The 27,799-nt window shown below is 36.5% G+C and overlaps 1 protein-coding gene across 5 annotated transcripts; it reads left to right on the top strand.

Annotated features, from left to right (window-relative positions):
• The first annotated feature begins 265 nt into the window (after window positions 1–265).
• Window positions 266–27,799, top strand: ATG4C (autophagy related 4C cysteine peptidase). Of its 5 annotated transcripts, XM_088153615.1 has the most exons (13): window positions 450–1,426; window positions 2,501–2,629; window positions 3,469–3,712; window positions 5,040–5,171; window positions 8,313–8,396; window positions 8,993–9,226; window positions 9,719–10,046; window positions 12,112–12,182; window positions 13,652–13,788; window positions 15,770–15,848; window positions 16,552–16,628; window positions 20,702–20,821; window positions 23,910–27,799. In XM_088153615.1, the coding sequence occupies exons 4-13, from the start codon at window positions 5,084–5,086 to the stop codon at window positions 24,078–24,080; spliced, it is 1,389 nt and encodes a 462-aa protein (XP_088009741.1). In that variant the 5' UTR covers window positions 450–1,426; window positions 2,501–2,629; window positions 3,469–3,712; window positions 5,040–5,083; the 3' UTR covers window positions 24,081–27,799. The 5 variants fall into 5 exon arrangements, with proteins under 5 accessions (XP_025026468.1, XP_088009741.1, XP_025026474.1 ...); XM_025170706.2 differs by lacking the exon at window positions 3,469–3,712 and having other exon boundaries at window positions 450–663; XM_088153614.1 differs by lacking the exon at window positions 3,469–3,712.

The raw sequence follows: 27,799 nt of genomic DNA, 5'->3' as shown, positions 1-27,799 counted from the left end.
GAAGAGAAAGTTAGAGTTTAAAGTATTTAGCCAATTAGTGGCAGTGTACAACTGACTAGAAATACCTAATCCATAAAACTCAGCGGGTTGCATATGAAAAACTAGATTTCACAGCTTCATTTCCTCAGAATCCCAACATTGCAACTTTTCTAAACTCGAAGCCTACATTTCCCAAACGGCAGTTCTTCTCAGAGGGTCCGCTTCCGCCTAAAGAGCAATGCTTTCTGGGACTTGCAGTCCATGCCTAGGTATCAAATGAGACGGCCGCAATGTCGGATTCCCCCAGTCTATGGTAACACTGTACACTTAACGTACTGTTTGGCCAGGCAGATTTGGTTTCCCTTTCCGGAAGCAGTGCGCTGGAGGATAAGTAACGGCAGCCGAAGTGGATCAAAAGAATCGGTGGTAAGTCGAAACTGGATTTTTTTTTTAACTTTTGGTGGGCGGGAGGGCTTCTCGCCTTAATCTAGCTCCGGGACCTGGATGAATGCGAATGTGGGAAGAAGGATTCGAAGTCCTGGATTCTTCGGAGTTCTCTTCGGGGAGGGAACAATCGATTCAGAACCCTGAGCGAGGCTCCTGGTGTGTGGAAGACCCTTTTGCAGCGGGTGAATAATAATCATCTGAGACAGTGGGGCTCCGATGGACCGCGGGAGAGGAAAGGTCTCTGAAATTTCTGCGGCGGAAAAGTGCTATTTTGAGGAAAAAAATCTCTTCCTTGTTAAGGAAAGTTCCGAAACATTGGCTTTTTAAAAAGGTTATTGAGAGTCATCTAAAATAGTAAAAAAAAAAAAAAACACTCTTTTTTTCAAGTCAAGGCGTTTGAAATGAAAGTTTTGATCATCTGGCGACTTCGCTGGGGGCAACGTGTAGCAATGGAGCAAAGACGAAGGAGTGCGTGTCTGAACGAGTTTAACTAACGTTGCGGGGCGGGGGGCGTCTGATTTGACTGTTTAAAAAGATTACTCTGATTTTTCTGCCCGAAGGCAAAGATGATACCGTTTGCAAATTACAGACCGGTAACTCCAATAGTGAATTTAAATCTGAAGCTGGGGAAGATCCGTTCAGTTTGATTTTTAAAAATGCTTTCGAAAGAAAATTAGGAAGTGTCTCAATCTCATTTAGAGTGCTTGTTTGGCAAAACGCTGATAAGACACTATTGTTTTTCTTCATATTCTTCTAAATGTCATGAGTTTATTTATACCCATATTGCCTCTGGGCAGGAACTTCCAGCTTGCAAATAAATCAAAATTACAGCAAAAATGTGCTCCTCTTTTAATACAACTGTTCCCATGAATTCTTCATCTTTTAAAATCCTTTTGACAATCATCTATAAATATGGATAAAAGTGCCACCAGCCTACTTACTTCTGTGTTTTTTATCCTGGCAGTTGGATAGCTTCTCCCCTTTTTTGGAACTAGATAATGTACTGTCTTTTCTCTTCCCTAATAAATGTATTCACAGAGAGCTGCTTAGCTGTAAAAGCTCAGTATGTGTATGTTTGAATATGTGAAAAACTCCTCACCAACCTTCCCTGAATGTTTGGGAGAAGTGGAACCAATGAGACATCTTCTCTGGACCTGCACAGTGAACTAACATGAGCTAGCTCTAAATCAGTGTTTCTCAACCTTGGTAACTTTAAGATGTATGGACTTCAACTCCCAGAATTCCCCAGCCAGCAAGGCTGGCTGGGGAATTCTGGGAGTTGAAGTCCACACATCTTAAAGTGGCCAAGGTTGAGAAACAGTGCTCTAAATGAAGCTGAGGGAAAGAAACAAAGTATCACATTTGGGTACAAGAATTATAAGATTAGTGGGGTGCTGAAAATTAATTCCTGTGGATTATGTATTACATGTGCTTCCCCTTCCTTTGCTACACTGACTTCAGATGGAGGATCTTGAAAGAGAATGAAAAGGAGGTCCCACAAGTCCAAATTCAGTCTCTACTATAATGTATCTTTTTCTTAACCCTCCATCATTTGAACCCAAACATGAATTAGCATTTCAAAAACCTTATTTTTTGTCTGGTATTGCACTCTATAATTTTAGATTTTGTATCTTAAATGTTGGAATCACTACATGCATTGGACAAAATGTGTTTTATTTTGGGTCTAACATGTAGAAGAGAGTTAAAATAAATTCATTGTGAAACTTCAGGGCATAAGCAATGGCTACTCTAAAGTAAAAAGGAATGAACCGCAGTGATCAGAGAGTAATGACTGTATTGCATACTTGTGTTTTTCAAGGTAACTTTACTGAGTTCAACAGTACTTAATTTCCAAGGAAATGTATATAAGCATTATATCCTAATGGAGTTATAAAATTCAAATCTTACCTTCTCTCATACCAAGTGCTCTTTCTCCTTTTTGAAGGTGGCTATCCTGATTTTTTTTTCCTAACAAAAAGGATGCAGTCCTCCATAAAGTCAAATTTAATTAATAGCCTGTGGTGTCAACATTCAGACTGACTTTCCAACTCATTTCTGTTGCTTCTGCATATAGATCACCTTGTGTGTGAGCGTGTGTATGATCTGCTTAATTCCCAAAATATTGCTTGCATATTACATACTGCTTTGAGAGGAAAATTGGAAGGCATTATCACTTGGCAAGTTCCTGAATAAAGCAGTGTAGGTGAGTTGCTCACGCTAGCTGCATTTCTTTCTATGACTGGATTTCTGTAATCAGTTTGGCTATATGGAATTTTTGCTGCTCTTAATAACCAAGCCCAAAATTGTTGACTGCAAAATTCTGGTTCTCTCACAGTCAGTGAGATATAAAGAAAGTTATACTTAAAGAGCTGCTAATCACTATGCAGTATAGTGATCATTTACTGCCAAATTTAAAAGTTGCACATTGCTTTCTGGCATTTGTTTAATTTATTTATTTAATCGATCTGTATAGTTGCCCTATTCAGCAAATGACTCAGGGCATTGTGTATCATTAATAACAGAATAATCAATAAAAACCACAACATATTTAAAAATACAATCCAAAGGAGCAGCATACAAATATATAGGTGCTAGGAAAAAACTCATCCAGGGGGTCATATCACTACTAGATCCAATGTCTGCAGGGGGAAAAAACAGGTCTTCAATGCCTTTTGAATCAATTCAAGATGTTCACTTTGATTATTACAATCCTAAATGATTTGCCAGGTTACTTAACAGATCATCTATGTCATTATGAACCAGTCTAGACATTAAAATTTGCAGATGAGTTTTTTCTAAAGATATGGGTTACTTGGGCATGCTGGAAAGGCCTTCTTGTATTTCATTCCAAAATTGTGGAATTCATTTCCTTTCAGAAAGGGCATGGATACATCTTTTTTAACATAGCCTTTGAATTCCTTTTAATTATGGCCTTTTAACATTGTATTATGATTCCTGAATTATGTTAAGTATTCTGTTTCTAATTTTAATTGGATTGGTATTTTCTAAGGGGCGAATTCATTCATTTCCATTCATTAGCAGAAAATCAGGATAAAAATCCAGTAATCAAATAAGTAAAAACATGGTGAGAGGCCATCTTAGACGACTTTCTCCAATTCCAAGTTCTGAAATTGGACAGTTCGGTTGAGGAAACTACTTCTGCTCTGCAAATAAGAGAAGTGGGGAGTTTTGTTTGGCTATTCAAGGCTTATTAAGAATTCTTCAGACATGTTTTGGACAATTGGAAACATTATGCTTGAACCCATCTAAAGAATGGTGGAATCAGGTATTAAACATACGTTTTCTACAATTAAGTTAATGGAACTGAGAACATATTTAAATTGGTAGGGAAAAGGAAGGATTCTGCACAAGATCAGTTAAGGCTACCTGAATTTACTTTATCTCTCAAAATAGCCAGGAAGAGTTTCTGGGGTTGCTGACTTGCAGACCAGCTATCAAGGGATGTCCTTGTCAGATCTGAAAAGGGCGATAAAAAAACCTCAGCAGACAGATACTGGTTCTCTGCCATTAACACAACAAAGCTGCTAGGCATGATTCGGGATATGCAAAAGTCAATTCCCCCTTAAAGCTCTGTAAACATAACTTGTGATAGAGTGTTTTTTTAAAGCTGCTGATGCACCTCATTGCCTTTCATGCAACATGGTTTGAGTAAGAGACAATTCCTGTGCCTTAGCAAAAGGGGACACAAGTCCTTTGAAAAAGTTCCTACTTTATCAGTTTGCTAAGCACTCCAAATATTTACTGAAGTAGAAAGGCTAACCCTGGTACGCTAAACGACATATCTGGATGTGGTGTAATTTTCATTTTCTTAAAGCTATTTTGGATTAGTCTTGTGCAACAAAATGTTTGCGTTTCTGTCTCTTTCTCTTTCTTTGTGTGTCATTCTCCCATGTTTTTCTTTTTGTTTGCATCTCAACCTCTTCTACTTCACACATTTTGGATTGGGATAGAACCCAACTGTTTAAAAGAGAGCATTAATATTGATAAGCCTAGAGATTTGCTGTGAACTGAATAGGCATAATATAAAACTGTGTCCTTTTTACAGCAATTCAAATATTTTCCTCTGCCTTCCAATTAGCGTTTAGGTGTTCTCGGTTGCACAACGAGTACATGCATGCCGGATAGTTTATTGTGGAATAGAGAGCAGTTGGAGGACATTATGTTTTATTTAGCTTTGCATGATAATTTTACTGTTATATATTTGGAATCAAATGTTTTTATTATTTATTCATAGAACTTACAATTGCTTTTCTCTCTGCAAATGGATGTTCTTGAGATTTTATTTCTCTTCCTGGTCATAATAGATGTAAGTGCCTAATAGCACAAGCATCTAGTTCTATCCTGAATAATCACGGCTGGGCTTTTCTTTTTTCCCTATCCATTCAATCATGTCTGATTCTTGGAGTCTGCCTGGACAAGTCCCTGCAGTTTTCTTGGCAAGGTTTTTCAGAAGTGGTTTGCCATTGCCTCCTTCCTAGGGCTGAGAGAAAGTGACTGGCCCAAGGTCACCCAGCTGGCTTTGTGCCTAAAGCAGGACTAGTACTCACAGTCCCCTTAACCACTATACCAAACGGGCTCCTTTCTTTCTGCAGGAACAGAATCACTAAGGTCCTTGAGATAGTAATGGCTATTCGTCATGAATGTGAATATGGAGACCACTGGGACAGATGAAGTAGAGAAAATAAAATCAAAGTTTATATCTGCATGGCACAATATGAAATATGGTAAGTGAAATGTAATAAATAGCCTTGCTAAAAAGGTTAGCAAAATAATGCAGCCTAGCTTTAGTATATTTAGTATATTTACTCAAATGACTGAAGCTTGCTAACTCTGGTTAATGTTATTAGTGTTGGTTCAAGTGAAACACATCAACAAGAGAAAGAAAAGGGAATTCACTCAGAAGAGCTAATGAGGGAGTAAAGTAGCCAATTTCAGATCTTTTAGGCTTCATGATTTAACTTTGAATGAACAAATAAGCAGCCATTCTTCAAGTGAGTAAGATACTTCATTTCCACTTTTAATTAAACACAGCTTACTGCCATATTGAAATTAACCCTGGGAGCTAGAGTAGAGCAAGAATCCCCAACTTTAGGGGGCTGGTGAACACATTTTGAATTTTGGACCATATTGTGGATGTTTTCACAAAATGGCTGCCAAGCGTGACATAAAATCAGTTAGAATGCACAGATTTACCAGAACACTGCCAGCCACCCAGCACTTGGCATTATGCAAAGCGTAAGTAAAACCAGGATGAAAAAGAAGTTTGATTTAAATTTAAATATGTAACTGTAATCATACTATAGTTAATATGATTAGTCCACATGTATTTTGTAATGCTCCTCTTAGGTTGCAATAAAAATGATATTTGGAAGGGCTCTGTGGGCCATGTCTGAAGCTTTCAAAATCAGATGCAGCATTAAGAGCTTTTACTGATTATTTACCATCGTGAGAATTACTACTTGGCACTCTTGCAGTCCTGATAATTTCTTGGTTTAATCCTAGCAAGAAGTTGGCTACTTTTAAAAGCGGTCAGACAATATTTCATTATTGGGTGGAAAATTTAAAATTTGATTCTTGTTCTCATGAGAAATTGACACTTTGGAGTAATTCCTATTTAAATATAGTGGTAATATTCTTTTTCAGAAAACATGGGTGGGAATTATTACTCTTAACCAGCTACAGGTAGTCCTTGATTACTGACTGCCTGATTCAGTGACCGTTTGAAGTTATGACAGTGCTGAAAAAATAACTTTACAACCAATGCCCTCATTTACAACCTTCATAGCATCCCTCAGTCATGTGATCGCTATAACAGTTAGTACATGTTGTCCTGTGCCTGACCTCTTGTTTTTCTTTTTCTCCCCTCTTGCAGAGCAGAGAGATTGGAGAGGAAGCAATTATAAGAGAGTAAGCAAGTACACAATGGGGAATATACCAGCTGTTTGCTAAGAGTGCTCATGGCTGCTGGCGCCAGCACATTACTTTCAATGTGTATTCCCCATTGTGTGTCTGCTTACTGTCTTGTAATCCCTTCCTCTCCAATGAATGTAAATGCAAACATTAATTCCCTTCTTGTTAATTATCCCAGTGCCAGGGTGAGCATTCCAAAGGGTGGGGGAATGGTTAGGAGGCACACAAAAGCAGAAGGTGTGAAACTGATTAGTCTTGTCAGTTTCAAGCCAGCTATCCCAGGACTGGGGAGGTGAGCTTTCCATAGGGCAGGGGAATGGGGAAAAGGAAAGCACAGTTGTAGTCATGTGATTTCCAACTTAGCTACCACTTTGCTTAGTGACAGAGTTCCAGTCCCAATTGTGGTTGCTAAACGAGGACTACCTGTACTATGTAACAATGCCTTTAAAACTTTTAAGAGTTGACAAAAGAAATACAATTTACCAAAGAGGGCTAATATATACAGTTTAAAACTTTTTGTATTCATTGTTTGACCTGATTCTTTTGCAGCCTCTGAAATTCTGGAGGCACTGAGGGTACTGGAGGATGTCTTTCTTGAGATTAAACCAACAATTTATTAGTAGCATACATTTTTAAAAAATACAAAAATAAATTTGGAGAATATATTAAAAAATTGGAGTAGAGAACTGGAGTATCCTATATTGTGTAGTGAATGGCTTCAGCAAAAAAATTTTTTCTGGGTTTATTGGACATAATCCAAGAATGTTTTTAAAAGGATGGCTGTCATCCTTTCTATGTTGGAGATGCAATAAATTTTCAGGAACTTTGCTACCCATATTATGGGTGTGCCTACTTGTAATTCTTTATTGGTTAGATGTTATTATGATGAACCAGGAACTTGGTAGACAGTTACAAGACAAAAATATCAGTGAAGTAGTAAATTATTTGCTAGAAATATGGAATGTCTCAATTTATAAAGAACTTTTGATATATTGAACTTGGAGTGTTACAAAAGGTGACTACTGACTCCTGAAAGAAAGCTGATGTGCCAGATTGTAAAAGTTGTTTTAACGAAATTTCAGCCTTTGAATTAGCTTTGTATTGAAGAAGAGGCAAGACCAGACATATGTTCTAGTTTTAATACATTGCTTAAGAACTGAATCATAACAAGGAAATAAAAACAACAATGAAATATAACCTGGACACTTCAATAGTCTGACATATTTATTAATGGTGTTTTTGTGTGGGTTGATTATTTTTGTTTAGTTGTTCAGTTGTAGGTTTTTCCCCCCCATGGGCTTTTTCATCTATTATTTCTTTGCTTTTTAAAGGTTTTTATTTCCTCCTCATCTTTTTCCCCCCCTATATTTTAAATTTTAAGCTGTTTAGTGTCATTAAGGCAGGGGCATGGGGATAAAAAAAATCAAGATGATGCCTGTGCCCGTGTAATCAATGCCCCACCTCTATGATGCATGTAAAAAGAGTGCACAGTTTTAATTCTGTGGCTATTTTTCTTTTTTATTATATGCTTATATGGTTTTCATATAATATGGCATGTTGGTATATAATGACTTTAAAGAAATGTTCATTATAACTTTTTTAAACTTAGTAAAATTATTTTTTAAAAGAAAGTGACTCTGGTTTAGAAAATGAAAAATACAAGCTTTTGTTTAGAGAATCAAGTTGGTTTGAGGCTTAATAATAATATTTTGAAAGCTGAGAGATACTTCATTCTGCCCACATCAAGTAAACATATTTCAACACACTCTGAAATATTATTGAACTATATTATTATTATTATTGAAAGCAATACAGTTAATTCAAATACTATTAAAAGACACTAGAATATGTTTCAGATTAAAATGGAAACTTAACATTTTTAATTTCCTTGATTAATTGTTTTATTCAATCTAGATGGAGAAGCTTTAAAAATCTATTTTTGTCTTTGCTTATAGGCTGGGTATTGAAAACTAAAACTTATTTTAGCAGAAATTCTCCTGTCTTTTTGCTGGGAAAGTGCTACCATTTCAAGAGTGATGGTATGTGTTATAGTAACTAATTTTAAATCCAAGTGAGCACTGTTTTTTGTTTCTTACACTTACTTGTTTTTGTAATCAAAACCTTGCATTTTAATATTTTTAATAAGTGAGCACCTGAAAATACTTGAGTATTAGAACAGTTCAGATATATGCACACTTCTTGAAGGAAGAAAGACTGGAAAAGAAGTCAGAAACATATACAGATCCTTAAGGTGACCACTGAATCTGTTCTGAACAGGGGAAAAAGACTTTGTTGCTGCTTTGACAGTTCTTTCACATATAAGAATTGTGGGGCAATACTGTTTTTATATCAGCTCAAAGCAGTGCTTTGTCTGGATTTATCTTCTGAAGTGAAGATTATAGAAACTTTTGACAAGGTCATTTAACCTACTCAGAGAACATGTCCTTGCTGTTTACTGAAAGCAATTTGCTTTATCTTTCTTCCAGTGGCTATATATGCAAATTCTATTTTCAGTTACCATTGTAGAAAATGACCTTTTCTTATAATAGGATGTATGGTATTAATAATTTTGGGATAATATGTTAATGTTTTTACTTATTTTGCAACATATACCCTTGTGATGTCTTTCTTACAGAGCCCAGTGATCAGTCACCAAATGGTTCCAGTGATGATGTTACAGAAGAAGGGTTTTCAAGAAATGTTGAAGAGTTCCGTAAAGATTTTATTTCTAGGATATGGCTGACTTACAGAGAAGAATTTCCCCAAATCGAGGGTTCAGTTTTAACAACAGACTGTGGCTGGGGCTGTACTCTGAGGACTGGCCAAATGCTTCTGGCCCAAGGACTTATTCTCCACTTTCTTGGTAGAGGTAAGTTACCAAGATTTGTGTGGAAGGAAGTATTTATGCTTGATAAATCTTAAATTTGAGGAGGCTTCTCATATCAGAGTTTCTAACCATTATAGACAGCTTACTCTGGAAGAATTTAAATATAAACCATTTAATTTCAACTAAATCTTAGTATTATCTCTTAGACATAATGCTGAATTCTTGGTTAGTACGAAATTTTAAGGCCAAAGTATTCGACAATTACCATAATTATTGGTGAATGGGTGTTCTGTGGTTGTTACACTGCTGACCTAAGCTCCACATTATTGTACATTTATGCATTTAATTTAATTGAAACTCTTATCGTATAGTTGCTAAATTATCCATATTCAGTATTTGCTTATGGAAATAGCTAACTTTAAATATTGAATATGAAACAGGTCAACAGAGAGGTAGAAATCCTCTTAAATCAGTTAATAGCAGAGAAAACTGTAACTTTAACAAATCTATTATATGTTTTTAATGCTATCCCAGATTGGACTTGGCCAAATGCATTTGTCTTCGAGAATCCAGAGTCTGAATCATGGACAAGTCAGACAGTAAAAAAGCTCACAGCGTCTCTTGAAGCATCACTTACAGGAGAAAGAGAATTCAGGAACCAGTCAAATCATCCTAAGGATCCAGTACGCAACTGGGAAAGCGAAGAAAACATGGAGGAGCAATATCATCGAAGAATAATCTCCTGGTTTGGTGATTCACCGCTTGCCAACTTTGGCTTGCATCGGCTGATAGAATATGGAAACACATCTGGCAAAATTGCTGGAGATTGGTATGGGCCAGCTGTTGTAGCACATCTTTTGAGGTAAAAACAAAACTTTGGACAGAACAAATTTGGTTAAAAAAATAGAAACCTTTAACAGTGTATCGTTATTTTTTTTAATTCAAGCATGAGAAAATGTTGTAGAAACATAAAAGGAATATTGAAGAACTTCTGAAATATGAGTTTTGTTCAATTTCTTTGATTTCTGAAATGTTCCCATTCAGCCTCTGAGACAGGAAACATAACCAGATACATTACAAACTTAGACTTTAACTACAGTATGTTTAATGAAGTGTTATAAAAACCAACAGCTCTTTTAACCTTGAAACATGCATACATTAGAGACTTCCTTTTTTCATATACTGATAGTATAAAGAACTGTCAGAGATTAAAACTGATGTTTTCAGCATTTCTTTGAATATATCAAATTCTTGTGAAATGTTAACTGTACAGGGCTATTTATATTATAACTACATCTAAATAAAAGTAAAGGGTCTGACATTCAACCTAGTTTTTTTAAATATGAAAATCAAATTTCTAAGTATAGATTGTGATTATATGCCATTGTTTTAGACACTATTGGTTTTTTATTTTTATAGTTTTATGTTCTATGATTCCACTATGCTCATAAATTGATTCATTAAGTCTTCTAATGGGAAGAGGCCAAAATTTAGATTTTTTGTATAGCAAGAACAATCACCTTGAATGAAACTGTGGTAAAATAAAGTGAAGTCTGAGAGTTGAAGTTATTTATGTAGCCTGTTATATTTGTAAAAGTAACAACTGAAATTAGCACCGAAATTTGTTAATTTTTTCCCCTACAGTTTTGGTTGATAATTTACACACCCATTTTGCATGTATCTGTTTTTAGAAATAATTCCATCAGCAATTTGTTCATTGGAAGGCTGTTGTTTCTCTTTTCAACTGTAGAGCTGCAGTTTGAGGTATTTTATGCCTCTTTGGAAGTGCTTGTTAGCAAGTAGTATAACAGTCCTGTGCATATTGACATGGAAGCCAACCCATTGAAATCATAAACCCATTCAAGGAAACAGGTTGCATGTATGGATTTTTGCTTTGGGATTGTTTCATTGATTGACTATCTTTGCTCTTATGTCTATAGTACATGTCACTGCTCTGAGATGGGCAGCTATATAGAATGAATGAATGAATGAATGAATGAATGAATGAATGAATGAATGAATGAATGAATGAATGAATAAAAAAATACTTCCCCAGTCAAACTACTCTGCAGTTTATAAAACATAACCCAAATGCCACTGCCCCTCAATGGCAGCTTAGGTCATGTGCCCTCCAAAGGCCACTAAATAAAATAATTTTGATGACACTGAGGAAGGCCAAGAAGAAAGACTGCAGATGTTCCAAAGCATCCGGATTATCATGGAGAAAGCCAGCCTTTGAGTTATCTTACTTCACGGGGGTGGAATACTAAGTAGTGCCTCTCTCTATATTCTTATGTGTTACATTCAAACAGTCTGATACTACTAGAAGAGAATATGTGTAGCTCAGGGTTGAACTGTGGAGTCCTTGGGGTTCTCTGAGCTTGGTTGTTTTCTTGCAAACATTTCGTTACCTGGCTAGGCAACATCCTCAGTGCTAGAGTGGAATAGAGTTCTAGCACTGAAGATGTTGCCTAGCCAGGTAACAAAATGTTTGCAAGAAAACAACCAAGCTCAGAGAACCTCAAGGACTCCACAGTCTGATACTACTTACAAATATAGCTTATAGCTGATCATATATCCAGGTTTGTATATAGAGAAGCAAGATTGTCTTTTTCAGGTTAGTGAACTGAACTGAACAGCAGTTAAGACAATGATTGTGAGTCTTGTGCCCGTTTTTGTTTTTTTGTACACGCATGGATACAACTCAGTAAAACTAATAATGTATTGGCCTTTCTTTAAAAAAAAAAAAATCCTGCTTTCTTTTGTCATACTTTACAGTTTAAATTACATGTGTTTACATGTGTAACTTTTTAAAGCTGTGCTTTTCAAACTTTTGTGACTTTCTCTAGAAAAGGTTTCCTGGGAACTATGTAACTTTAATTCTTTTCATTGTTAACCTGAAATGTGTCTGTTATGTATACTTTTAGGAAAGCAGTTGAAAAGGCAAGAGACCCTGAGTTACAAGGAATAACTATCTATGTTGCTCAAGACTGTACAGGTAAGAGAAAGTGTATTATGTGCTTGATCATCCTTCAAAATACTTCCCAAACTTTTACTGTGAGCCTAAAAATGTAATATTAGAATCAAAGGTTCCTACTCAGATGGATAGCTTCTACTGTTGCAAGGTCATCTTTTAAAATTAGACCAGGAGTGCCCCATCTTTTATAAGTCTAGTTGATCTCCTGCTCATGAAGCCTAAGAAGGGAAAGGTACATTGTAAAACTACTTACACTTTTCTATATCAAGCCACTACAAGGTTACATCTTACAGAACTTTCTATTTGAATCATATTAAATATGTTAATAAACTAAGCAGAAACATATGGGTAACGTTTTTAATAGGTTTAGCAGAGACTTGTGGTTGTTTAATGTTTGACTGAAAAAGCAAGCCTTTTGCTATTTTACGTAGGAAATTAAAATGGCCTGGATCACATGAGCCACTTAACTGGGTCATTGGGTGGAGTGTGGATGTTGCATGAACACCAAAAGTGAGTTAATTGATCCACTAGCCCTGAGGGTACTAATTTTAGCTCAAAACAGAGCTGTTCCCTAACTCCCTCTAGTGAACTAACTTCCCTCTGTTACCTACACTCCTTATGGAATATTAACTATCCTTTGTGACATCTGTGAAAAGAGGCAGAAACACATGGGGCTGAATTCAGGATCTGTAATCCTGGATTTTAATTTCTTTTCACCTTCTGGAAGGGAAGCAGACCATTGGATCAGCCATGTTCTGTAAACAGGGCAACATGTTGACAGTGCTCAAGAATCCTAAACAATGATAATTGTATTCCTGGAAAACAAAGCATGGAGTTCTAAGTTTTTGAATAATCTATGTAGCTGAAAGAATATGGATGCATATTCTGATTTGCCTAGCAGCCTATCCACATTCTTGATTTCTGTAAAATCTGCTGTAAGATGGTCTTCTGAACTTATTGGCTCTGTTTTGGGCTCATTCCTTTTTCTCGTAATGTTATACGTGATTTTTTTTCTCTTGACTACATACAATTATTACGCTGCTAATTTTGGAGATGAAATGTTTTAACACAGAAGACCAGCAGTATCTGCAGAGAATGGGGGTTGGGTGTCCAAATCAGCAAGATTTTGCATCGTGATGCAAACCCTATCTCTTTTGTTTGTGTGTCAGTGTTGTATGCAAGTTCAAAAGGGATGGGCTTGCATAGCAACATTCATCTGCCATCTTGTCAGTTTTAACACACACATATGGTAGATGCCTCTGCTAAAGCCATCATTGGTTGGTGGGAGCACTCTTTTTTTTTTTTTTTTTTTTTGCATTTTCACACATCAGTGCGCACCAAGAAACTGAAGGGATAAGGATAAAGTATGACAGGATGTTTTTTCTGCTCAGATCCTTATAAGTTGTTTTGATCTATTTGGCAAAAGAACTCAGTTTGTGCTTAAAATGTAGTTCATAAAGCTTGCTTACCTTTGTTGTCTCTCTTTCAAGTTTACAAGTCTGATGTTGTTGATGCACTCTGCCCTTTCATGGATTCTGAAAAGACAGATGCCAAATCTGTGATTATATTAATTCCTGTGAGGCTTGGTGGTGAACGGACCAATATGGAATACTTTGAGTTTGTGAAGGTATGAAATGAGTCAGTCACTTTTCAGAATGGGACACTAAATGGCATGAAGGTTGAAGGTGGTAATTAACCCATTAATACTTGAAATTTCAGTATGCAGACATGATTGAAAATCCTAGATATTAAAGAGTAAGCTAGTATAGCTATTCCAGGCCCTAAATAGCTATCTTCCTGCTACAGAATTCCCCATAAAAGACTGAACTCATTTCCCTCTTTTTGGTGATTCCTTCAGAGATCAAATAGCTTCCAACTCTTTTTCTTTCTCATAAATTGTAAAGATTATTACTTCAAGTAACATCAGCAGTGGGCCATCTCTGAAATTGGTGCTCCTGTTGACCACTTTTCTATTCCTAGATTTTGGGCATATTGAAGGATAAGGATCGCTGCATGTGTATAGGAGTACATAGATTCATATTAGGGCTTCCGCAAAGTGCTTTGCTTCTTGAGGCAAGGATGCACTTCTCCCATTTCCGTATGTAGCTTCCTTTGGAACTAGGAATTGAATCATTTGGTGATTGGTGGCAGCAAGATTTGGGGATAGAGGGCAAATTAGGTTAGGAAACTAGTGGTGGTGAAGAAATAATAGGAGATTGCCCTCTTCCAGTGTATCTGCTCTTTGAATTATTTGCCTTACTCTGACTGTAAGCCTAGTTTTTTACAACACAGGTCGTTTATATCCTTTCAGTTTATTTGCAGACTTCCCTATCTCTCCCGCTCCCTTATCCTTTGAGAGAAGAGGTTTGGAGGTGAATTTGAAAAAGAATTTATTCTTCACTGTAAAAATGTTCAGAGCCAGTAGAGGTCTAAGAATAGAGACCATAGAAGCTGCGTCAGCAGGCATTTGGCTTTTGAATCTTCTTGGAACGGTTTAATATAGGATGTGACTTTTTTATACATTGTCCAGAATCCTTGGATGAGCTTTGAATATTGCAAATGAACAAATAAGCAGGGAAGGAAAAACCAACCCCTTTACTTTTGTTCTCACATAAGAAGCCATGTCATTACTCATGAGTTGTTCAGGGTCTATAAGCTGTTTGAAGACACAACAGGAAAATATAACAGAAGCCATTTGACTAAATCAAATAAATTAAAGTCAGTAATTTCTAACATTTGGTAATTATCACACAAGGCAAGGTGAGCTTTGTGTGACTTAATATGCACTCACAAAATTCAGCATATTTTGCATATGTTGATATTTGCTTGATTATTATAAGCGCCAAGAAAATCTAATATTTCAATGAAACTTGTTCCAAGGGGTCAAGTTAGTTGGAAGAAATCAGTTACGCCAACTGAAATATTAGTTGTTTATTTTTTGAAATGAAATGTGGATATATTCTGTTAAAGGAAAGCACAGGCAGCGCATATCTAAAGAAGTTTTTGACGCTTTAGGAACCAGAAGTCTGGAATAAAAAGAAGAATGATAAGGCAAACAGAAGTTGCAACAATGCCATACTCTTTTTTATTAGTATTCAGTAGGGTAACAGCCAAGGAAATGAAGATGGTGAAGAGGAGAATGGGAGGACAGGGTGGAGACAGATTTAACAAATGCTAGATCATTCTCATCTGTAGCCTACAAACAAAGATAAAATGGACTGTAACTCCCCCTTTTTTTGATTAATAGTTGGGACAGGGGCCAGAATTCCACTGATCCTTGGGCTAACAAATCTCTATTGTGTGGTCTTACTCTAGGAAGTTTTCTATACTGATTTCCTCTTGCATTTAAAAAGCTGCAGTCCAGAGCTTCTGCATGTAGGGTTTATGGTTCCCTTTTGCAAAGCATTCTATTTATACATAAGCATTTCCATATTAATGGAAATTTTGTTATTCTTTATCAGCTAAAAAAATAGTTAATGTTTGTGCATTTGGGAATTGGCAAGCAGCTTGCACTGTTCTAAAACTGAGTGCCACAGGTCTAAACTTGCTGTACTGCAGTCTCTTGCCATGAAGCCTAAACCCCAATTCATTTACTCTTATGATGACAGGGAATTTTGAGTCTTGACTACTGCATTGGCATTATTGGAGGCAAACCTAAGCAGTCATATTACTTTGCTGGATTTCAAGGTTAGTGTTTTAATATAATGTATCCTCTTTTTTTCTTCAAATGTGGCATGCCTCTTCCCCTCTATCTCTGCTCCAAGAGCTTTGGAGTTATTATAAGACCCACAGAAAGGAAAATGATTAAAACAGCAAAAAGAGTTCTTTATTAATTTATCAGACCCACCAAAGTCCAGTCATTTGTCATTTGCTCCATATTATAATTAGATTCTGTAAAATGTATATTTAATTTTCCTTGTTGCACAAACAAGGGATAATTTATCTGTTTCATCAAACTCTCCGAGCCTTTCCCTGCTTACTACCTGGCAGATCTTAGTTATATATTTATCCTTTAGTAGTTTAAATGGTGCAAGTTGATGACCGAATGACAAGCGGATATGTTCTTCCTGTCACAATGAGGAAGTACGATGCATTTTTCATATGCAAACTCGAGGTATATAATTGTGTGTTTGTAAAAGTAATTTTATCTCCAAAAATTAAATGACAGTATTATCACTTTATCAAAATTCTGCTTCTGCAAGCATATTTGATTATGCAAAAGTTAATCTGTCCTGCAGAAACCTCAGTCAATGAATATACCCAGGCAGACAGTTACTTGCTGAGGGTTTCTTCTCCCCCCCCCGCTCCTGTTCTGCATAGAAATTGGATTGTAAGCAGTGTAATAATATGGTGTTTTTTGAATTACTTGTCTTTTGTTTTGTCCTTGTAGATGACAGCTTGATTTACATGGATCCTCATTATTGCCAGTCTTTTGTAGATGTCAGCGTAAAGGATTTCCCCCTTGAGGTAGGATGGATAAAGAACAGCACTGTTTGCTTCATGGATGAGCCAAACACTAATTATTAAATCATTTCTTCCTCCTCCTCCCCCTTTTAGATCTAGAGTAACAAAAAAGGCCAAAGGCCCTGTGTCAAATGTTGATTCTTTATATATAATATCAAATATATAGCCGTTGTTTTTTGGGAGGCTGCCTGGATCACATTTTTAACTTGAGAGAATCCAACATCTTAAAAGTGGGACTCCACCGTGTTAGCATCGCAGTCTCTGTCCTGTGACTTCCCTCCCTCAGGCTAGTTTGTACTGTGCTGCAGTTAGAAGAGTTTCAAATGTTAGATATCCAATTTCACTGCTGTAGGAAGGAGAACCTTCCCAGGTGTTTGTGTTAAACATTTATCAATATATTTGTATCAAATTCAAGCGCTTTAGGTGCTGACATTACTCTAATAGGAAAGCTATTTCTTTCTCTTAGATGCAAAGATTCTCAGTAGGAGCCTGAAAGGTACTGGGCAAGAAAACAAGCAGTGCTACCTACTGAAGTCTCCAAATGGAACCTATAGACAAGCATTAATTAATTAATTACTGGGATTTATATGCTGCTTCCATTCATTGCACCCAGACTAGTAGTTGTTTAGGTTATTTGTTGTAAATTAAATGTGCAGGCCTCTGTTATGTGGATGCCTTTGACCTATGGGAGCAGGCCATGAACAAATGGGACACAGTGAGAGTCTTGTATATATTGTTTTCTTCAAAAAATGTATGTGTGTGTGTGTGTGTGTGTAGAGTGGGGGGGGAGACATACTACAAGTACCTTGGTATCCCATAGTCACATGGGATCCACGATGAGGAGGCAAGGAAGACAGCAACATCCAAGTACCACCAAAGGGTAAGGCAGGTCCTGAAGAGCCAGCTCAATGGGAAGAACAAGATCCATGCCATCAACACGTACGCCCTGCCAGTCATCAGATACCCTGTTGGTATAGTGAGCTGGCCAAAGGAGGACATGGAGGGTGCCGATGTGAAGACCCAGAAACTCCTCACAATGTACAGAGGTTTCCACCCCAAGTCAAACACCCAGAGACTGTTCACTAGCCACCAAGAGGGTAGGTGGGGTCTGGTGAGTGTCAAAGCCACTGTCCTGGATGAAACCCAGAGCATCCAGGAGTACATCACTAAGATGGCACCCAAAGATGAGCTGCTGAGAGAATGCCTGAGGCAGCAGCAGACAGGGGAGTAAGTTCAAGTAGAGGAAGTGTCATGGCAAGACAAGCCTCTGCAAGGGATGTACCATCGACAGATAGCTGAGGTGGCTGACTTTGGGAAATCGTACCAGTGCCTGGAAAGGGCTGGACTAAAAGACAACACTGAGGCTCTGATCATAGCAGCACAAGAACAGGCACTAAGCACCAGATCCATAGAAGCAGGGGTCTACCACATTAGATAGGACCCAAGTACAGACTGTGCGGAGAGGCCTCAGAGACAGTCCAACACATAATGGCAGGGTGTAAAATGCAGGCAGGAACAGCATACACTGAATGGCACAACCAAGTAACTGGCATTGTGTACAGGAACATCTGTACAGTGTACGGGCTAGACCCTCCCAAGTCCAGATGGGAGATTTCACAGAAGGTTGTAGAGAATAACAGGGCTAAGATCCTGTGGGACTTCCAAAGACAGGCAGGCAGGCAGGTACTGGCCAATCAACCAGACATCGTGTTAGTAGACAAGGACCAGAAGACAGCAGTGGTGATAGATGTAGTGGTGCCAAGTGACTGCAACATCAGGAAGAAAGAATATGAGAAGCTGGAGAAGTACCAGGGCCTGAAGGAGGCACTAGAGAGGTTGTAGAAAGTAAAGACCAAAGTCGTGGTAGGAGCACTTGGGGCTATGACTCTTAAGCTGGGAGAATGGCTCCAACAGATCTCAGGAACAACATCAGAGCTCTCTGTCCAGAAGAATGCAGTGCTAGGAACAGTTAAGATACTGTGCAGAACCTTCAAACTTCCCAGCTTCTGGTAAAGGACCCGAGATTGAGGAAGACACATACCACCCATAGGAGTGAGAGGGGATTTTTTTTTTTTTTTAATGTGGGGTGTATTTGTACAGGGAAGATTGTGCAGGAAAAATGGCTTCAGATTCTACTTCACAATTTTGGCATAGGGAGTTCATTTACTCTGGTCTACTTTCAGTAAGGCTACTCTTTCAGACTCAGGTCTGAACTTCACTTAGATCTTACAATGGTTCTGGTGTATCTCCTTGATACTGTGCCTTAGAACTGTCCCTGCTTATGTTGATAACTGCTCTAATTCCCTTTCTAGCGAATCTGAAGTTCTAGGGCAATCCTGCTTCCCTCTTTGAAACTTACAAATGGACACCCATCTCATTTCATCAACTTAAGTTTGTCCTTCAGTTAGTTGTAGCCTTCAAGCTTTTTCTTGTAGAAACCTTCATTGAATTAAATTGTCCAATTGCCTTTAACTTGAATGTAATAATCAGATATAATATTACATTATTTTGCTTATTGTTGAGTTTTTCAGCTATTTTTGTAATAATCTTGGCTTCTTCTACGCCACAGTTATGACATGGCTATCTGAACTTTTATGAGATATGAAGACACAATGCTAATTTAGTTTGGATTTCAGTGCAAGAAATGTTTTTCTGAAACAGGATAATGCATTTTATTACATGCTGAAGCAAATTCTAAAGTGGCTAAATATTCAAATAACTTCCTTTCTAGAAGCAAATTAAATACCTTTCTGTATTGCAGTGTTGCAGTATTAAGTGTAAATGTATATTGTACAGAATGGAAAGTATAGCTTATTAATATCCTTTCTCAGGTGCTTACACAATAGTATATGTGGTTGGTCCAAAATGCATATAAATTACTTAGCAATTATTAATATTAATACATATTAATAAAATAACAGTAACATTGAGCACATTGAGAAACTAATTATAATTTCTGAATACAGGCAGTCCCCGGGTTAAGAATGTCCGAGTTAAGGACAACTCATATTTACAAACGGGCTACTTGTTAATAAAAATGGCGGACAGCGTTCTTTTTCCTGGAGCTGACGAACCGCTGAAGCTGCACGCTTTTTATATACAGCCGGTGTTTAGTGGTTTTCAGCGGTTCAGGAAAACATCGCACGGCTTTAGTGGTTTGTTGGCTCCAGGAAGGAGAACCCCATCTTTAGTAACAGGCAGCCTGTTCATAAGTACAAGTTCCAACTTACGTACAAATTCGAGTTAAAGACAGGCTTAGGAACAGAACTTGTTCTTAACCTGGGAACTGTCTATATACAGTATTGTTATTATTGTATTAATTTTTATTGAATTTCTGTTTTCCTATTCAAGGTAACTAATAGCTTCTCAAAACAAATTCTCAAAAATCCCATGAGGACGTTAGCCACTCCATTAGGGAATCTTTGCTGGTCGCTAGCAAAGCTAGCTGTCCTGTCCTCACTGGTCAAGCAATTAGTTCAGTACTCTATTTAATACTGCCTTTACTGATTGGCTGAATCTCTCTGGGATTTCAGATAGAAGTCTTCCAGACCACCACCATCACCCCCCTGCCACCAGCTGTTTGCATCTGTGTTTTATTCAGAAGGCGGAAAGATCTTCCAGGTTCCATTCTTCCCTTTTGTAGGGAGGAGAAGGGGGGGGGGGTGTTAAATATCTTGTACTAGAAACATTATCATTCTCAGCGAGCATTAAAGTAGTGTAAATTTTGCAGATTCAAATGGAGTATGAAAAATAGAAGAAAGATGGAGAAAAAGAAGAAATACCCTCTGTGAATAGTTCTGTCAATATATCTGCCATGCCACCTTAATTTCCTCAATGTTATGCCATGCTGTAGGTGGCTGAAATATTCAGTTCCAAGCATTTATTTGAGAAGCTCTGTATTATGGAATCATTCAGTTTTTGCTTGATAAGTGCTTTTTGTCTGTTGAATGCCTAACCTTCATCTGCTGCATATAAATATTTGCAGGAGCAGTTTGCTAACTGCCCAGTGACATTTGTATCATAGGTCTTCTCTGATGCTTTTTAACCATTTTAAAAATATTGTATGTCAATTGCAGTCCTTCCACTGCCCTTCTCCAAAGAAGATGTCGTTTAAAAAAATGGATCCGAGTTGCACAATAGGATTATATTGTCCCAATGTGCAAGGTTTTGAAAGGGCTTCTGAAGAAATAACTAAGGTAAACTTTTAGATGAGGAAACCAATCTGGTCCTCATTTGTCTCGGTCGTGTTTTACAATATCATTTTTAGATGTACTAATAGAGCTTAAACGACTGTCATAGGGTGGCCAAAAAACCTAAAAAATAACCCCTTCTTAATGGCTTGCTATGATCCCATTATATTGATGCAATTAAAACCTACAAAAGAATTAGAAATGTTTCAAGTAAAGGATTCAGTAACAAGCAGAGTAATTGTAGCAAAAATGAATATAATTGCAGAGCATTCTCTCTTTCTCTTACTGAAATTTAACTGCATTTTAAAGTGTACTTTGAAGTGTCAAGGACCCTGTCCAGGTATAATTCTATTATAACAGAGAATATGAATTGAGAAGATATGCACATAAGGGTTTTATCCAGGTTAAATTATTTCTGATACCATAAGTCAGTTTTCCCCAACATGGTACTGTCTAGATGTCCTGGGGCTGCAACTCTCTGAATTCTGAATGTTGTGGTTCTAGCTAATCTAACAGGTTCCAAATTGGGCAAAACTGGCTTAATTCAATCCTCTTCCCTCACAGTCAAGTGCAGGATTATCCCACCAGGTGGCAGCATTTAAACAAAAATATAGCCGCAGAAAATCCCTTTTCCAGTCATTAACCTGAAGAAGAATATTGTGACAATCAATTCCTAGGGGAGGATTTTAAATGGAAATATTAAATCAAGTAAATTGTGGATTATTTCTCATTAGTAGAAGTGTGTCAGTTACATTTACACTTTAAATATTATTATGCTGTTTTAGCACCATGTTAAATAAAGGTAAGTATATCCTAGATCCACGTAAACATTTGTTTTAGTGCATTTTTGAAAATTAAAATAGTTATACTTAACACATGGAAAGAAAGCTGCTACTCTATACTTAAAATAAAATATTTCATGTTCACTTTGTCCATGCTTGCTGCCATCTATTAATCTTTCATTTTCCTCAAGTTGTCATATATGATTTATTTTGCTCAATTGTAATGGAGACATTTATATGTCACTTTATTGGGATGAAATAAATATTACTTATTAATTAGATTAAATATTAAGAAGCCGAATTGTGTAGGTCAAAATAATATACTATACATTAGTACCTTTAGTATCTCAATCTGATTCATACTTGTCTTTTTAAATCATTTGATAATTCAAATCAGTCTTTTGTCAAACTTTTCCTATATCTTTTGGGGAAAAAAAAGGTAACATGTATGCTTTACCTGTATTATTTTTAACTTTTTTTAAAGAATTTCTTGGGGTGTAGGACGGCAGAGAAAGAGGGCCTACTTAGGGCTGGAAAGTTCATGGATAAGATGATATTTGAATTAGGGACTTTGAAGCTTATAGTTTGCACTTGCAGTTATAAACTCCCTGTAGCTTTCGGATATGAGAATTCTCTCTCTCTGGAAGGGAGCAATATTCAAAATTACTTTTCCTCAGGAAAAAATCTTCATGCTATTTCTAGTTTTCTGGTTTGAGGGTAACATTTTACATACGAATCATTCCAAAATCATTTCTGTGAGAGAAAAATAAGTATATTAGAAGCCAACCGTTGATCAGTAATAGAAAGCTCTACTTTTGTGGGAGTGCTTTAATAAAAGGAAAATTATTTTACAAGTGGCAAAGGATCAGATCTGTATTTATTTTAAGGTAATAGCCACAGCTAGGATCCGTCCCCTTATCCAGGAGGACACATAATTTGCTTCATTTTTAAAAGCAAAGTTCTAGCCTATATATTTTCAATTAAGAGAGAATCAGAAATATATGCATAATGTTTGGAGAATGTTAAAAAAGAGATTATTAAGCTGGGTTTCTACTGGGTAAATGGGTTTCATACTGTCAGTGGCGTATACAGCTGTCATAACCCATTTCTTAAGGGTCATCAGTATAGGGAGAATGAAATATTAGTACAATTATTTCCATCAAAATAGCTACTGTATATGATATCAGAATGAAGTTGCCATAAATTTTCTTTAAACTTAATATTTATAGGATGGAGTAATTAATTGCAGAAAGTAGAAGCCTTGTCTTCTGACTCAGAGGCATGTAATACTGGTATTACTAGACTAAACTAAACTTACATTGTCTTGCTAAGTGATCTGTAATGTGGCACCTATCGTGATCAAAGAGTGAAGAAGTAGTGAGATCCTTTTACTTGGTGGTGGCTGTCAAGTTTCAAGACACCTGTCAATTAATAGGAGGAGTTAGCCAGCCAGCTAATTTCACAGGCTACCAAGCAGGCATCAGAATGCAATGAACTTTTGTTATTGATGGGAGCTGAATTGATCCAGTAGCCAAACAATAAAAAGACTGTATCTAATTATCTTGTCCCTTGAGATCCTTTGCCATGAACTGCCACCTTAAAATTTTCCGTTTCTGATTCTCCTTTTTATTCTTTGCTTTCCACTGATCATTTCTCAATCCTACTTGTTCTTCTGTTTTATGGTATTATCTGAAGGATGTGATTCAAGAAGAGTAGAATAAAGTTTAAAACTACAGAGCATAGTAAAATTTATAGAATCTGATTTTACTGCAAACAATTTTCTAGGAGCTTGTTGGTTCCTTCCAAAACACTCATTCCACCTGAATAGTTATTTAGGATTTTTTTTAGTATGCCAGATGAATGTTGCTATTAATTTTTTTTTCAGATATGGATTTGACCAGTCCCTTATGCACTTTATCTGTACACTAATATAGTTTTATAACATGATATTGAAACCATGCGTGCATTTTAAATGATTAAAATTCTAGCAGCCCCCAAACCTGATGCAGAATAATAAATGTGGGTCAGAACATTGTTAATTCAATTTCACCTTGGCTAAGAAGTCACTAAGTATTAGCTGTTATAGGAGATATTTGTTGACTTTGTTGTTGTTATAAATATGGTTTACAGTGTGCACTTTGCTTGAGGAGAAGCATGAGATGAAACATTTATTTAAGAAAAAATTAAAAAGAAGATGTTTGGATTGATTTTGTATTTTGCTTCAAACCAATATGTGCATATTCTTGGCATTAAGAGCAGTATAGTTTTGGTCTCCTAATCCATGTTCTTTTTTCCAATACATTTCACTGCAGATTCTGCAGTCCTCATCTAAGGAGAAGTATCCTTTGTTTACCTTTGTAAATGGACATTCTAGAGACTATGATTTTGTGGTGAGTCCAGTCCAGGAAGAGATGGCAAAGTTCCCTGAAGATGAACAGAAAAAGTTGGAATGTTTTAGTAATGAAGACTTTGTTTTGCTATGAGGATATTTTTATTTATTCATTTAAAGTTTTATGTCCAGTCTTCACAGAATCTACAAAATGACTTAACTAAAAGCTAAAAGCAACATATAAAACTTAATTGAGAATAATTAATAAAAACATGTGGCAATAAAGCAGTAGACTACCAAGGACTATCACCAGTGATCAGTTTTCCAAAACCTGTTTTCTGAATCCCAGCAAAAGGGACCCTAAAAAAGGAGTTTAAGACTAGGCACCACTGCCCAGTAATCTTTGCTTTGCAGAACCATACACAGCACTTCAGTTGGGAAGTGACACAGAGTGGGCACTCTAATGGTGACTCAAGTCAAGCCTGCAAGATAATGATCATCAATTCTTCCAGCAGTGAATTCCAGGTGCTGGAGATATTAAGCCCAGATTGACCTGAAGTCTGTGTTTTATCAGTCTAGGTTAAAAAAAAAAAAAAAAAGTAAGATGGGGGAAATTGGAGCAGAAGAAAAAGGAATTTCTCATATGATCAACATAAAGCAACATCACATGGAGCAACATTTTTTAATTTAAATGTTTTGTTTATCAATGTAACAATTCATAAAGAAATTATCTTTAATTGATTAAACTATAAGGTTTAAAAAGCATCTAATGGCATATAACTAGTAAGAACAGACTTGCAATCAATATGTCAAAAAGCCTAGGAAATAGCAATTCTTTTCCTGGTGTTTAAAAGAACAAACTAAGGTGGACCCAGAACCTGTAGTGTCAAAGGCTAATTAATAATTTGTGGAAGATGAAAAAGGACAATCAGTGTTGAAGGCCTACAGATGCTTAGGCACATCTGCACAATTCATTCATCATAGTAGTCAGATTTAGCCCATTCTAAGCATAGTTCATAAATTGTACAGTATCTTGCATACATTTGGTTTCTGCACCAGACTTCTTTGACCAGAGCCATCACACAATAGAAAAAAAAAGGGTTAAGCCTTATATGTATAGCAACAGATATGCCTCCTGGCCCTTGTGCATTAGTAAGTCAAGATCCTCAAGGCCTTCTGACACCTGTTAGGCCAACTGGCTTAGGGATACATGTCAATGAGTTTGTAGTTCTGAACTGTCATACCTACTGTAATGCAGCTCTAATCCCATAGCTCCATTTATAATAAGTACACACTGATATAGCCATTACATAGTATTGCTCTGCAGATCTACATTGAGCTTGAAGCAATACACTCACTGTAGATAATATCTTGGGGACCTTCTGCCCTAAGTGCACTTTGGTAAAAAAAATCTGCTAGGATGATAATTTTAGCTAACAACATGTAGCATTTAGATGTATCATAAAGTGACTACTATGGTATCGTATAATCCACCTGCTCCAATGGATTCAGAGAAATAGCAGTGTTTGAGCAGAAATGATGTTGCCTTGAATATCCATGGGCAAATTCTATTAAACATTTATGTTCTCAGAGAATCAAGAGTTGGTCTTAAAGCATATTTTTAAATGTATAACGCAACTTTTTTTATTTGATAGTAGACATATACAGTATAATGGCATGTGATAAAAGGATACCAAGCTTATTGAAATATGGTTAAATGTTGATATGTTAGGCTCATTCTCATATATTTCTAGGCTTTTCTGCAATTTCTGTTTTGAATTCAATTCTTAGCAGTGAATAGGTTCACTCCAATGTGATTGTCTTTCTATCGAGGTACATTTTTTATTTGTTTTTTGATAATCCCTGATAAGAGAGAACCTATGATTGAAGTGCTCCAAGCACCATGGGCGGTTAAACAGACCCTCACTTAACTAACTTAAGCCAGACAAAGGAATTGGGTGGTTTGGTGAGCTTGTAAGAGAGTGTACAGTTGGTTGGAAACCAGTACCTAGAATGTTGTCTTGTTACAACCTAGGCCTGATGTGGAACAAGAATCAGGGAATCAAAATATTAGTGTTGTTTTGTGTCAATCCCTATAATGTTTAATGATGTAATCATGGCCTTCCAATTCCAGGGTGTGTATTGTGCTCAGATGTATTTTTACTTTTTACCAGTGATGCTTATGTAATTGTGTAAGCTGAGCAGTGAGTTAAGGTTGCTATTTAGCAATATGATCTTATAATGACTACTCATTAGGGTTGTAGTTGAATTTTAACAGGAAAATTTAATGCAATATTGGCTCCCTCCTCCCATTTTGCTACTATGAAACTATAGCCTATAATATTAGATACAAACAACGGTTAGATAGGAGATCTATTTAATCTCTTTTACTGTCAAGTGCAATTTGGGTATCTATACTCTTAACATCAAAGTTCTTAAATATAAACCTATAACTGTAGAGTGAGACACCAGCAGCAGACATATAGGTATATCACAATATGGGTTTGTAACATTTTATAGGTCTATGTGTCTCTAGAAGGAGAGCCAGTTTGGTCTAGTGGTTAAGGCTCCAGTCTAGAAACCAGGAGTCTGTGAGTTCTAGTCCCACCTTAGGCATGAAAGCTGGCTGGGTGACTTTGGGCCAGTCACTCTCTCTCAGCTCACAATGTCAGGCTTGGGCAACAAGCTGGTCAGTCAGTTCCGCCTCTTACTCTAATATCTAAAAATTTACATAGTAAAAAATAGTTTTTAATCTAATATTCAGAAGGATTCCTAAAAGTTAATTTGGTTGAGTAATACATATAATAGATCAACACTCAATTGATCCTTCAAAAAAAGCGGACCCTGCACCTGCGGGAAAAATGCTAAGAAGAAGAAAAAATGTGTCTCTGGAAGAACTGATCATTTAAACATATAAACCATAAATTTAATTTAAAATGTGGGCAGCATGGTTTAAAATGCAGATATTTTATCCTTGAAGGTATGATTTCATTCCATTTTCTAAAGAAATAAGCAGTGTAAAATGTTTTTGTTTATTTCTTGTAACCAACATTAACATTCTGACAGAGCTGACTAGCTGAATAATAGCTGTCTGTATAGCTATTTTTTATATGAGTAGCAAAAAACAGTTTATAGGTTTAGTACAAGAACATGTCTTGAAAGTAGGCCTAATGCAGATGAATGGAAATCTTACGAGAAGGGTGAGATATAAGAGTAGGATTAAGTATACTTGGAAGTCATGCAAGGCAATCCTATACTCTTTTGCACAGAAAAAGTTCCTTTGTGTTTAGTATGATTTACACCATAGAAAGTATGATTAGGGTTGCAGACATAAATGTGTTTAGCTGTTCTTGCTTTTAAGATGGCCTATACGTTGCTTCATGGAACAGATCTATTCATTTTTACCTTTGCATTTTTATATAAATGCCTAAATAAGGATAGCTAATTGGTACATGCAATTTGAAAAAACAAAATAATCAAGAAACTAAGAATGGATTAACAAAAAAAGGTTGTAATATGTACATTACATCAGTACATATGGCAAAAGTGTAAACTGATTGAAAAGACACAGGAATCTTTAATTAAGCATGCATTCCTCAGCTACATTTGCATTGTTTAGAGATCTGTATCTGCTTCACTTGTGAGGATTTATTTATAGGAAAGATGTATGCATACAGAAGTGCAACTAAAACCTTAAATTGTGATATATGTGATATATGTGAAATTGTGGTATCTCTGTATTTAGTTACAGATTTTTTACAGAATAATACAAATACCATTTGTTCATTTCTAAACTGCTAAGGCCACTTTAACTGTCCATTTACCTTGGTGTATATCTTCACTTTTTAAAAAATAAAAAACGAATTTTCCTTT

The sequence above is a fragment of the Python bivittatus genome, unplaced genomic scaffold (assembly GCF_059951505.1).
Source record: "Python bivittatus isolate LINGU-HERP-01145 unplaced genomic scaffold, Pbiv_v1 ctg000700_np1212, whole genome shotgun sequence".
NCBI lineage: Eukaryota > Metazoa > Chordata > Lepidosauria > Squamata > Pythonidae > Python > Python bivittatus.
The sequence above is the reverse complement of the archived record's forward strand: the minus strand, read 5'-3'. Positions and strand labels throughout refer to the sequence as shown.